General features: G+C 41.5%; 1 protein-coding gene across 3 annotated transcripts in view; it reads left to right on the top strand.

Annotated features, from left to right (window-relative positions):
- The window catches only part of PTP4A2 (protein tyrosine phosphatase 4A2), a 53,282-nt gene extending 40,007 nt beyond the window's left edge, over nucleotides 1–13,275 (top strand). For all 3 annotated transcript variants that reach the window (XM_088153543.1, XM_088153530.1, XM_088153534.1), the window contains exons 4-6: nucleotides 5,538–5,668; nucleotides 7,233–7,307; nucleotides 10,850–13,275. In XM_088153543.1, coding sequence (XP_088009669.1) covers nucleotides 5,538–5,668; nucleotides 7,233–7,307; nucleotides 10,850–10,958 — 315 coding nt within the window. In that variant the 3' untranslated portion in view covers nucleotides 10,959–13,275. The remainder of the gene's footprint in view (nucleotides 1–5,537; nucleotides 5,669–7,232; nucleotides 7,308–10,849) is intronic.
- The last annotated feature ends 339 nt before the right edge of the window (nucleotides 13,276–13,614 follow it).

Raw genomic sequence — 13,614 nt, 5'->3', positions numbered from 1 at the left:
GACCAGATGAGCTAATTCTACTTAATTGTAAGGCTACATTAACAGAATCTTGCAAGTCTGAAAGTACAAATCTCCTACCCTCTCTGTTTACTGCCTGAGTAGTTAGGGCGGGTCCTTTCTAAGTTTCTTTCTATGGCTGTTACTCTGTTGTGGACTCCTTTCTCTTTTATCTGATCGTTCCCTAGGCAGCGTCCCCCCCTTCCAAGGTCACCCTCACATTCTATCACATTCTTCTTGAGGGCGATGATAGCACCTTATGACTGCCTTCCACCATGGGGAAATATCTGGCTTCCCAAAAATGGCTCCCGCCAAGTAAGAAACACACCCTGATCTGGAGAAAGGTTGGAGAAAGAAGGAAATAGTTATCCATGGAAAGGTGGAGCTAAATGCAAATTAGGATCAGCTTCTAAATTTATATTATGGATTGATCTGTGCTGTTTTCTTTATTTCCTTAGTCCTATTTTGTTCTACCCGCACTGTTTCTACATGCCTGGGCAGATCAGCTGTGAATTAAAACCTACAGAATCCATGAGGTTTTCTTTTTCCCTTTCTCCTATTGTCTTCAGTTCTCAGCTCCTTTATTTACAGAATAAACAACTTTGTTCTGAAGTCAGCAGTCTTGTTCTGACCAGGATCCTAACCTACCCAGCACCCAGACAACTCTGCTGGGCTACAGAAAGTTGAGACAGCTGAGAGCAGAGGGGAGTGAAGAATTTTCTCTGTAAAGAGTGGTGGCAGTGACCAAACAGTCTCCACTAAGGTGGTTGGTGGGTACAACAACAGGCATTGGGGAAAAGGGCATGGGGACCCCAGCTTGAGAGAACTAGAGGAACCAGTCCACCACATTTTGGTCATTTTCTCTCCTCCTACAGTCCTGTACTCACAGGCTTTCAACCACTGATAGTCTCTAAAGAACCATCCACAGAACGTATAAGGATTGGTTCTTTGGTACCCCCAGATGTCTTACATCTGCTTGGAACTTACAGAAATAGTACAGAAATATGTGGAAAGAATCCATTAGAAGAAAAGAGGACAAGATTGACATCCCCCACTTTTCTTAGTCTTTTGGACTATTCTGACTTCTAAGAGAGTTTGGTTTAAGAATAGGTTTATTTCACCTCCTCATTCTCTCCCCCCCGCCCGCTAGTTGGGTCATTTCTTTGATCCCAAATGAGGCTTCACATATTTTACCACCTTCCAGAATGGAGTTGAATTAATTATCAGGCTGATCCAATTATATTGCCACTATCTAAAGTTAGTTAATTGTTACAAAACATATTAAAGGAGATATGTTTGTATATCATGTAGCTTTGACAGAACATAATACACATTAAGGTGGGGAAAATCCAGTGAATTCTAAAGAGCACATGTAGGCCAGGGAGACCCAAACATAAATCCTTCCAAACCGCCAGATGACCTTGGCCTTGCTGCTACTCCCCACTTTCTTAATTACAAGGTAATTTAAAACAATTTAAAAATTACAGTTAAAAACTACCCTTGCAGTCTTGAAGATATGTTTGGGAAGTAGGATGGACCCAAAGTGCTTATAGAACAATCCACTGATCTTGCCTTGGCAGATTATAAAAGAGGGCATTGGAATTAAATGTAGTATACTATATTGTAGTACATTAAAAGTAGTATAATGAAAGCATTCAGTAAAGGAAAAGACAAGGGGGTGGTCATGGGGTTTTATCGAGATTAGCCCATGGCAGTTGCTGAAACATCACAAGTTCATATGTTGGCTTCCAAAAATAGCTTGTGCTTGAAAAGCAGGCATGGTTAAAGATAACAAAATTCTTTTCTAAGAATGGGTTCATTAGAAAGTGTCGCAGAGAAGTCACTGTGTCTGGAGCAAAACATATCTTGCTTCTGATGGTTGTGGGTTAGTTGAAAAGGCTTGTAAATTATATTTAGCAGGCTCTGAGAGCAAGCTTTGAGCCTAATAATTTGGCTGAAAGATCAGATACTAATTTGCAGGTTTTTATACCTAAATTTATTGTGGCCTTGAAAAGCTAGCATGGTATAGTGGTAAAGGTGTTGGTCTAGATTTCTGTCTCCCCAGAAGCTTCTTTGATGTCTTTCGAGCAGACATATTCTCTCAGCCTAACCTATCTCGTTGTTGTGGGTGAAATAGGAAGAAGGAATACTACATATGCCTCCTCGAGTTCCTGAAGGAAAGACAGGATATAAATCTAACAAATAAATATGTTTAAAAACCCTTCTTCTTGGCTTAGAATCTGTTCCCTAACATGCAAAATGGGGAATAATAGCAGGCAGTTCCTGGGCTACTTGGGAAGAAAAATAAACATGAAACAAATTTAGCAAGCTATAAATATATTCCTACTAGCAATGAATGCAGCTCCAGTCCTTTCAGGCCCCTTCAGAATTTGCTCAACTGAAGGGCGCATTTTATGAGCCTTGCAACTTACTCAGCTTCATTTGCGGCTTAAGAGAAGTCTCAGTTCCTGCCTCGTGACAAGTTGAGCTGAACTTATCAGTGGCAGCTTCATTTTGGTAGCTCTGCCCTGAACCGCAGCTCTTGTACTACTCTCTGTGGGTTGGAAGTCCCTCTGTGCTGGCATCTGTTCTGATAAGCCATTGCAGCAACGGTCTTGTGTAGCTGTTAACCTGTGAAAAAAACTGGGCTTTGCGTTCTGAACAGATGTTGATTCATTGCGGTGCTTGGGTTTACTTCCAGCAGTGGTATGCGGTAGGTTCTTGCCGATAACATGTTGCTCACATGAAACAAGCTCTACAGGATGTATTTCAGCAGGGGATGCCTGCATCAAGGCTGCTGCTTTTCCCTTTGACCTCTCCACGGACTTTTGTTCATGGTGCTTCACAAAAGACATGTGGGTCTGTCTTTCTGTCCTATTTGCTGTCATACCTTTGCCTGTTATCTTGGCTCATCCAGTTTGGTTGCCTTTGGCCTACTCCTGCAAATCTCTTGCTCTCCGTGGATTAAAACAAAGGAATGTGACATTGAATGCCTTTCTTAGAAGCTTTGGAAATTAAACATTTAAAAATTGGCAGCTGTTTTGTTGGCAGCATAGTGTACAAAGGGCAATCATCTCTGTTACAGCTATAATCACGGAGTTAACTTTTGGGATCTAGTGACCTAAATATGGGTGGATTAAAATACGGATTATACCTTTTTCAGAATTTGAAGGAAGGGACAAAAAATACTTAACAGTTTGCAATGCCTGACTAAGGTCTTGTCTGACAAGAAATGCTTGAAACTGCTTTCCTGAAAATCAAGCAGATCTGCTTTCTGGCCATCTCCGCTTGCTGCTGTCTTTACTAGGTGGATAGGGATCATTGGAATCAACTGCCTTGTGAGGAAGAGCAACAGGAACATCTGCTTCGGGTTTGATGGGTGTCATCTGGACTCGGTGAGCTATTCGTTCAATTATGGGAGTGTCCAGATGCTTGTAGATTCCAGGAAGGCCTCCAAATGCCACGGCCCTACATTGGAGAGCCAACGGTTTCTGATTTCACTGCATTTGTTTTTGGCAAGGTGGGATTTGTGGCTATTCGTTAGGGGCCTGTTTTTGTACTGTCAATAGCACAAGCAGCAGGGCAGTCTGGTTTGGAGATTTGGTAAAACTCTTGGGCTTGGAAACTAGTGCCCACATTTGCTTCCTCTCTTTCCATATCAATCCCTTTTTCTTCTGTACCATGTCTTAGATTAAGCCTGAACACAGGCATTAATTTATGGATTTTGGCAACTGACCTATCCCCCCTTCTCTGTCTTCTCCTTAATGCTCTTAGAATAGTGTGTTGCATCTGCATGAGAAGCCTGTAGTTTGTGTTCCATGTGCGGATCAGTAAATAATAAATTTCTGTTTAACAGTATGAGGGATGGAGGCAGTACCTGAAACAGAAGCTTGTTCCTGGCCGGGTCTTGTGGCATTGCACTTAAAGGGCATCACTCTTTGCATGTATCCTCGCCTTTACTTAAGCAGTTCAAGACGCCACGTGGGCTATTCCTGTGCTACATCTTGCGTGGGGCTGAGAGGAAGTGTCTGGCCAAGGATGCCTGATGGCTAAATGGGATTTTGATCTCCCTGCTTACTGACTACTACACCACACCGGCTCCTTTCTTGATTGAGGTTACAGATAGACCCAGGGCTCCTTTGACAGCATGGTAATCCTTGATTTGGATGAGAGCACTCTTGGGTTATGGTTTGGATTGATTGCTCTTTCAACCTTGGTTGCTTAACGATACTATCAGCTAAATAAAAGAATGTAATTCTGTTAAAATGGCTATACGGTTCATACTTTTTCCCGTTTTCTTTTGGCTGACTAGGCTTCTGACCTAGTATTCAATTCCTTGTTAGGGATGAAATACAGTTGAATTAATTTAATTGAATTAATTAAACACAAGGCTATTTTAAAGATACTGTATCCCATTTTTCTTCTTGTTGGTCATGCAGTAATTAATTCAAAGATGCCGTTCCCACTAAATTAGGCTGGAGGCTTCAACTCTACCTTCTCCATTGATTAAATTGGTTTCAAAGACTTCTGCTATCTGGGAGGATTAGTCCCAGTCCTACTTGTACTGTTTCTCCATTTGTAGAACTGGAACAAAAATAGTCCTTCCTCTTTTTCAATGACAGAAACTCTGGTGAATGCCCCTTTTATCCCTAGCCTAGCCTAGCCTAGCCTTTCCTTTAGCATTCTGGTGCTGCACATTCTTTTCCTTTTCTGTCTAATGTTCCATTACCAAAAGCCATTTAATTCTAGTTATCTTTCCTTTAAATCTCTAAGTTGGCTTGCTGTTCATTCCAGGTTATGCCACGAGCCCTTGTCCTTGTCTTCAAAGACCTTCATTATCTTTCCTTTTTCATATCCTGATACTTTCCTGTCTACAATCTTCACTCCTTCTACTCCACCAGTTGAAGCTCATCTCTCTTGGGACTTCATCCGTTCTCCATTGCTTCCTTGGATGTTGGAACACTTGAGGCCACCTTGCTCACTCCAACTCCCTCCTCAAAACTTGTAGTTCCCTGGAATCCTATTCTTGGTGTAATTCAGCCTAAGCACATCCCAACTTACTTTTGCATCCATTTCCTCTCCTGTATCATATCTTAGGTTGTAAAACTAGGACAGGTCTCTGTCTTCTTGTACCCTATAAAGCACATCATCTGCTCCAATGCCATATAAATAAAGGTAAATTATAATTGTAGTAAAAGGTCAGAACCAGAATGAAATACAGGGCATAAAATACATACTTGAGATCTCAGGTTCAACAGGTGCTGATTTTTGTGCTGCCCCTGGCCTAAGAAATGAAGCAGCTAGAGAGGCTCCTACCCAGAGATATCTCACCTGTGAATTTCATATTTCTGATTGTTTCCTCTTCACAGCGTGTGCCTCCTGTCTGAAGTTGTTCCCATCAATTTGCAAATGGAATTTGATGGAAGCATTGAACAAAGGGGGGGCGTTGACTCTGTTCTGCCTGCTCAGAAGAAATTGGATGGCATCTCCCTTCTCTTTAGCCTTGATGGAGCTCACATTCCTCTTCTTCTCTTCCCAAGGACTGGCCGTTTGATGATGGAGCCCCACCCCCTGGTGAAATTGTGGAGGACTGGCTCAACCTGTTGAAAACCAAGTTCCGTGAGGAGCCAGGCTGCTGTGTCGCTGTGCACTGCGTGGCAGGATTGGGAAGGTAAACCTTGCCTTAGGTTAGAGCAGAACTAACTGTAATACTGTTTTTTTGTTTTTGTTTTTTGAGTGGGGAGGCAGGTGGGACAGAGCAATGAGGCAAATTGAGTGAGGCTGTGTTTTGGGTTAGGAGCAGAGCTGAGATTTATTTGTGTGCTTTTCTGAGGGAGGGGGGTCTTTTGCTTTGTAATGGGTCCAGCCATTTGGGACTTACTGTGATTTTGATGGGAAACATTCCTGCCCACTTTTGTCAGTTAAGCTGTCAAAATTTGCTCAGCCCTTGTGTCGGAGACAGTTGGATGATAGTAGCCCAGTCTCTTTTGAGTAAAGGCAGCTGTTTGTCAGTAGGCATTTGGTTGTCTGCAGGAAGGTGGCCAGTCAGCTCCATGCATTTCTGCCCGCCCTCTGAGCAATTGCTCATATAACTAATGGCAAGCTATGCCACTTGAACAGCAGTATTCCCCTGGCAAAGAGGTTTCCCTTTGAAGTGCTCTGGGACCTGGTTTGCAGTGAGGCATACATACATTGTTTTTTCTTCTCCTTCATAAAGCTAATGGTCAGCCATGTAAAGTCTTTCAATCTCCAGTTTATTCTCTATCAGAACGTCCATCTTTTATTACATACTAAAGCACAAGAATCAATCTGCCAATGCTGAAGTACAGGCCCCTGATACTCCTCAGGGGGACACAGATAATTCTCAGGGCGCAACTTGAAAATAGTTTAGTTTAGGTACCCCTTTAGGTAATCTGCCTGCTCCCAGTAGGTACCCCTAGGTGCGCATGGGTATTAGAGGTGTGACAATATTTTAAACATGAAACAATTGCTTCAAACCAGGCTGGTCTGAGGTTACTGCAGGTCTCTAGAACTTGAAACACTCTAGACTGGTGAGAACATTTTTGGTAAAGTCAGACCAACCTGTTTCAAACGTGAAACATCCATTTTGAGCTTGGGACGTTTCAGACGTGTAACATTTTACACACTGTTGATATATGTGAATTGGGAGTTTTCATCTGTGTTAGTGTGTTGAGCCTTGGGCTGTTGGTGGAGGGTTGCCTGATTTGGTATTAGAGTGCTTTGCCTCTTCCCAGGTGCCTTTTTATGCTGATAACATATGATACTGCAATCTTAAGATATCAATATCTGAGTGCTTGGTAGTGGATGGATTATCTTGGATGGATCAGCTAAGCCCAGGGTGTCAGCAACTGTTAGCATGTGCTCTTTTGTGATGATTGCCATGTGGGTTGCAGTGTTAAGCTGTTAAATCAGCTCATTAAAAATTGTTCCTAACTAATTGCAAAGCAAAGGCATCTTTATATTCTTCCTCATGTTTCATTTATTTGTAATGCACTATTTCAGCAAAATATACAAACTATAGTATATCAGTTCTGTTTGGCACCCACAAAGCTATTGATTTGGACTTGAATCCAGGGCAGACACCGTTAGACAGGTGGCATACTGTAGCTGCAAGACAGAAGCTGTCCTGGGCCAATGGCTACGCTAATTGGCTTTATTTCTGAGGATTTACTGGACCAAATTTAAATCTGTCTTGATACTTCTTGCCCTTTCAGAGCCCCAGTTCTGGTTGCCCTCGCGCTCATTGAATGTGGAATGAAGTATGAGGACGCTGTGCAGTTTATAAGACAGTAAGTGAGTGGGGTTGATCTTCTGGGATATGCTGGTCTGTGATCATAATAATGATTTAATTTGATCTTCTGGGGTGTTCTGTCTCCTCCTGCTTGCTTTCTGTTGCAGTTTTCATCTTGAGGAAGTCTCTGTTTGTCACAGTGGTTGGTTAAAAGCTATTGCTTCTGAACTTGTGACAGAGGCAGCTGTGGAAAGCCTTGGTTCAGACCCTCCTCCCAGCTGGTGATTAAGAAAAAAATGATTGGGCTTGGGATTTTGGCTGCTGGTGGGTGATGCCCTCTAAAGCTTTGGCAAAAGAGAACCTCCGCCTTGACTTGTTCTCTTGCTTCCTTGGGGTCTTGACCAACTCCCTTGGAATGCTTGGCCAATATAACCAGACTACCTGGGAAGGCTTCCTTGCTTAAGATTCCTGGTCCAGGTGACAGGATACATCCTTTCCAGAAAAACCCAGGTTGTCTGAGCAGGCAGGTGTCCTTTAAGGAGATAATTCCTGTTGCATTTAACTGAGGAAAAAGGCTGTGCTAGCAGAGATAGCATGCTTCTCTCTTAATATTCCACATGCTGCGTAACCTGTGGATTCATCTCAGAGCAGTCAAGCTTGCCTGTAAAATATTTATTTTTCATCCTATCTTTCCTCTTAAGGCAGCATTTCTCAACTTTGGCAACTTCAAGACGGGTGGACTTCAATTCCCAGAATTCCCCAGCCAGCTATGCTGGCTGGGGAATTCTGGGAGTTGAAGTCCACCCATCTTAAAGCTGCCAAAGTTGAGAAACACTGCTCTAAGGAGTTTGATAAATGAGGTCACCCCACAACATGCCTATTTTATCCTAACAATTCTTATTTAGGCTTGGCTTGTAGATTCTTCTCCTCTTCCCTTCTGCTTGCAAAGAGAAGAGATTGGCTCAAAGTGAGGTTTCTTTTTCTTTTCTTTTTTTTAATTTAGCTATTGGGAACTGGTTTGTACAACTGTAACCAGTTACCAGGAGGGATACAAAACATGGTTTTGGTTTAACTGTGGGAATTCCCATTTCTATTCCTTGTTGAACCGATCATAAAGAAGCCCCCCCCCCCCAAACTAAAAGAAACTAAATATATGGTACTTGATTAAAGTGAGCAATGTATTAACCATATGGAAGTGTAGAAAATTATAAGTAGAATATTTCTAAAACTGGAGATTTCAGAAATGGCTGACCATTATCAGGCTTCAGCTAGAAGCAGGACTGGAACCACTTAGACAAGCTTGTATCCGAGAACTGAGAATAAATAGTTATTGAAGGGATTAGGAAGCCATTACTGAAGAATTTCAGCAACTTCAGTTACTCAAGAACTAGCTTACAAACTTCTAATGTTTCATTTTCTGCCCTGCCCTAGCTAACTGACTACTCGGCTTCCTCTTTTGAGCAGGCCAGCTTGTTCCAACTGTCCTTTGTTTTAACAACGGTCAGATTTGTTCCCATCTTGCTTATTACTGACTCTGTGAGAACTAGCACTAAACTAGCAATTACATATGAATCCATCAAGATTAGCCTTCTCTGGAAAGAGTCACAGCTTCTACAGTGCAATCCCTGCATGAGCTGTTTGTTTGTTTGTTTAGGTGAGATAGGCTTAGGCCCCGAACCAGGTGAAATAGTATATTGCAGAGTATATTGATATTTTCCATTGCATTGGAAATAGAGCAGATAAGAAATAGGCAAAAGGAACAAACATTTGAGTGTGAAGACTTGAACTGGATTAAAACTTACCTGTCAATATTTTAGTTGCCTAGGAATATAATAGAGGATGGGGAAAATGAAGATTCCCAATCTTCTGAGCCATTAAATTCACGATGGATTATATTTGGCCAGTTCTGATACCTTTGTAATACACTCTCTCCTCAAGTGGCTGTGGATGCAAAATGGGACTGCTCGGCTATGTTTGGCGTCCTGAAGACTCTGAAAAAAAAATGTAATTAATAAACAATCTTGACTCTTGTTTGGAAGCATATCCATCTGTATCTATTTTTGCTCTGGTTTGTCACCCTTCCAAACTTTCAAGACTTTCTTTTCATAGAAATGGGAAAGGTGCTGATTTTGAGTAGGAGTGGTGTAATTCATTAATGAGGAAAATTGAGCTTTTATAACAACTGAGACAACCAATGTTCTTATTACTCATCTGTCCTTTTGCTGAATGTGCAAATGTGTGTATTAAAAAGTGCATCTTGAGATTTCCTTGGCCAGCCCTATGCAGACCACATTCCTTGATTACCTCTGCATACTGGAATTGCAGCCGAGCCTCTTAACACTGCATTTGCATATAAGGCTGTGCCATCATTAGTATTATATGCAAAAACAGAAAGGCCTTGTGGTTTTTTCCATCCACATCAGCAGACAGAAGTCAGTTTCACTTTAGCAGACTGCTGGCTTATAACATGTGAACCAGGAATCATGGTTTAAAATAAATTCCAATCAGTAGTGAAAGATAATTTAAAAATTTGTGCAGTTTTGCTGCTTTAGTTAACAAGCTGAAGTCTTTTATACCAGATTTTCTGGTTCAGGCATAATAGCCCTTTGTTAAATAAAAGGTTGTGCTTGATTTTTCTTCCCCGCTGTGGTAGAGGAGAGGGGGAACATGCACACCTGGTGCTTGGGGGCATAATATTAGACCAGAAATGTCTCCAAAGGAATCCTTGCTGGCCCCTTGCAAGGCATTAAAAACCTGGTTCTGCTATCCACCCTGGGGCCCTGATAGTATGGGCGAGTCCATTTCTCGGTCATGGTTATATTGAAGACGTAATGTTGTGAGTGTTCTCAGCTGCTATTTTATATTATTTATGTTGTTTCTAATTCTGGTTGTTTTTTACTCTGTTTTTATCCTATTTTTACTGTTAGCTGCCCAGAGTCATGTATATGAGATGGGTGCCCATATAAATTTATTAGATAAGTAAATGAACACCAAATAGCAGCTGCTGTTGGCAGATGGACAAAACCTGTCTAGCCACCTACCCTCTTCTCCTTTCCAGTTCCAATTTTGTTAAGGGAGAGAGTTCAATTTATAATCTTGAAATTTCTGAATGAGGGGAAGATTTACTAATTACAAAGTAGAGAGATGTATTCTGCTTTCCAAGCTCCACCACATAAAACTTGGGGACTCTCAAAAGAAAAAGGGCTCATGATAAACCCATGTCTTCCTGTGTTAATGTTTACTTCAGTTTTCCCAGGGATAGCATGGGTAAGTATTATTGGGTTGGGGGGTCACTCCTATGTGGTTAAGGATGTTTTGTGCTACTTCACAGTGCAGAAGGAACGATACTGCCGTGGCTCCCCTGCTGTCAGGATAACACAAGAAGTAATTAGCAGGCTTAATGTAATCCATGGATCCATATATGTGTCCTTGTGTGCACGCATGCGTCTAACTCGCTTTGTCTCGTGTCTTGCTGTCGTTGGCGTAGAGCGGAAGGGCTGGATAGAAAGTAGGTTCCAGCTGTCCACACTTGGGGCTGTTCTCTTTTAGAAGTGTGCTCAGCATTTACATATTAATGCCTGGAACGCTCTTGTATTTCAGGAAGAGGAGAGGAGCATTCAATTCTAAACAGCTGCTCTATCTTGAGAAATACCGACCGAAGATGCGATTACGCTTTAGAGATGCCAACGGGCACTGTATCGTGCAGTAAGCCAAGTCCCTTTGTGACGTCTTGACACTATCATGGCTGTCTTTCTGGACTCGTGGAACCTGGAAATGTAATTCTAGAATTGAGCGACATCCTGACCGTCATGGAGTCAGTGCTCCTCTGCCTTTGTCCTAATGATAATGATTGTGATAAAAAAATAAAATTAAAAGAAAACATTTCAGTGAAGGATTGTCTTCTCATGTTACAGTCTGATCATCTGCCAAGCAATGGGAGTTTCCTTTCTGTATTTTTAACTTTTTTGGAGGAGGAGAAAAAACCCTTAATAAATTGATTTTATGTTTTGAGGAACAGCGGCGTATCAGGCTGTGCAGAACTTGTAATTGTGGAGTAGGATGGGGAGCCCTAATTAGGTTCTAGCCTGATTTTTTTTTTTTTTTTGGTTTAGTTTTAGAAATGAATTCTCTTTCATTTTGTTGAAACCTGGAAGATAGAATTGGAGTTTCATTTGGTACATGTGAGTGAGCAGCAGCCTTAAACCCTGTGGGGTGCTCTTAGAAATAGTGTGATATATGTATGTATCTAAGTTTGCTGGTAACAGGTTGTTTGTACCAGTGAGGGAGAGGCAGCATTAGTAAACCTCATATTCTGGGTTAAAGCCCTTAACCAGGTGGCGTCTGCAAGCATCATTCAGTGTACACCTAAACAGGCATCTGGAAGAAGGCTGGGGCGTGAGCTCGTTTCATAATGCTGGAGGTTGTGATTCATTTAACAGGAAAGCTTCATGCTCTTCTTATGCAGATGTCCAAATTACATGATGGTAGGTATTTCCAATGTTGTCTTCAGTGCTGAGATATATTGCTCAACATTTGTCTACAGTGACCTGTATCTAAATGTTTTGAGTTAGACATTAACTTCCTGCAGTTTAAGCAGAAAAAAAATCTTCCAGCAAAGAAAGAGACTGGGAATGTTTTTGATGAAAACAGTTAAAACACCAACTATCATCCAAGTTGGATGAATAGGTGGCACGTTTCCTACCTGGAGAGTTCTCACCACTCTGCAAGGAATACGGTTGAATGAAGTCTTGTTCTCATGCAGCTTTTCCATCCATTGGCATCTCGAGCTCCCAATGCCTCTGGGTATTTTTTCCAGAACGGCCTCTTGTAGAGCTCACCTTAACCACTGATTGCCTTGTTTATAACTTTTCACCGGGTTCTTAAGGGAGACTTGCTGATTACACACTGTCAATGCCTCATATGTTTATGTTGTCTTAGAGGAAAATAGAGGGAACTGTGCTCTATATTTGATTAGGAAAGGCAGGAGGTTTTGCTTATGAGTTTGTTCATTTTAAGTGACTTCTCTGCCAAATTGCTTCAATTAAACTGAGTTGTTTGTCTTCCAACTCAGTTTTGCTTTTGAAGATATGTTTGCTGAAGATTTTTAATTTATGTCCTTCAGTCTAGAGCATCAGGCTCTCTCCTCTTCCTCCAGCTGCTGTCAGTGAACACAGACAAGGCCTTCCAGCTCTCCAAACAGGGTATCTCATGGTGTATTGTGCTGAATCACTTGACATAGTCCTATTAAACATTTTGAATCTAAAATCATTAAAGCTTCCTGACAAACTTGTGCTAAAGCTGGTTGCGATGATATGCCACTCAGTCTAAATATGGGTGACTCGGAGCGCAATCCTGTGCATGTTGATTCAGAAGTAAACTTCTTTAAATTCAGTGGGATTGACACCCATGAATGTTTGTAAGATTGCAGTCTTGACCGGTTTCAGTTTGTAAATCTATAAGCCCCAAATGTCAGATTGCTTGATATTTTGTTTTTTCACATTGTTGTTAAACATACAAGTGTTCAGAGTGGCATGTCTTGCATTTGAGGAAGATGATGTTTATCTGGAAGCATAATTCTAGGAAGAAAAAATTAGACCTGTCTTCCTTGTTTCTTCGTTTCCTGCCCATAAAAGTGCACATCCTTGTAATTAATCTCATTTCCTCAAAAATGTTCTTTTGACAGAAAAGTAATAGCTACAACATAATGTGTTGAAGCCGGATAAAAAAAGTCCTAAAATACTGCCCTAAGGCTGTAGAATAAATGGATTTCTTTTCTTTTCTTTTCTTTTCCCTATGTATAGTTTTGTCTTCCCCTCTCCTTTCAGTTTCACTTTGTTGTATTATAGTATATTAGCTTGTATTGCAAACCTAACAGAGCGGATTAAGGGGGCGGTTCAGTATACAGGGCTACACATTCTGTCATAGAATAGAAATGCTGGAGCTTCAACGTGAGCCGAGCTTAATAGGCACAATTTCTGGTTTAGCACTCGAAACAAAGTGCAATAAAGTTCTTACTGTAAAGTCTCCTCCCTGCTTCTTAGTGAATTTGTTCCAAGGATCAGCTCTTGGGTTAGGGCAGAAGTCCAGAGACTGAAAGAGCTTAAGGGTTTGCTGCCTCCTTCTGGAAGATATATAAGGCTCAAGGTTTTTTTTCTCTGTGTTGGACCCAGCGGAGAAGATATTTTGAACAATAACTGAATGCCAAACGTGCATTTCAGTGAAAATGGATCCACTCCAAATCTCTGGTCTTGCAGGCTTGCTTTTACGTAACTGCAAAGCAATCAATTCTCTTAATTCCCAGGGTTCTGAACCAACGTGATACGTTTTTGGATAGCTATCACCTGGTCTTCAGAAGACTCTGGGGA

This window comes from Python bivittatus, unplaced genomic scaffold (genome assembly GCF_059951505.1).
Source record: "Python bivittatus isolate LINGU-HERP-01145 unplaced genomic scaffold, Pbiv_v1 ctg000040_np1212, whole genome shotgun sequence".
Classification (NCBI taxonomy): Eukaryota; Metazoa; Chordata; class Lepidosauria; order Squamata; family Pythonidae; genus Python; species Python bivittatus.
This window is presented reverse-complemented; position numbering and strand designations above follow the sequence as displayed.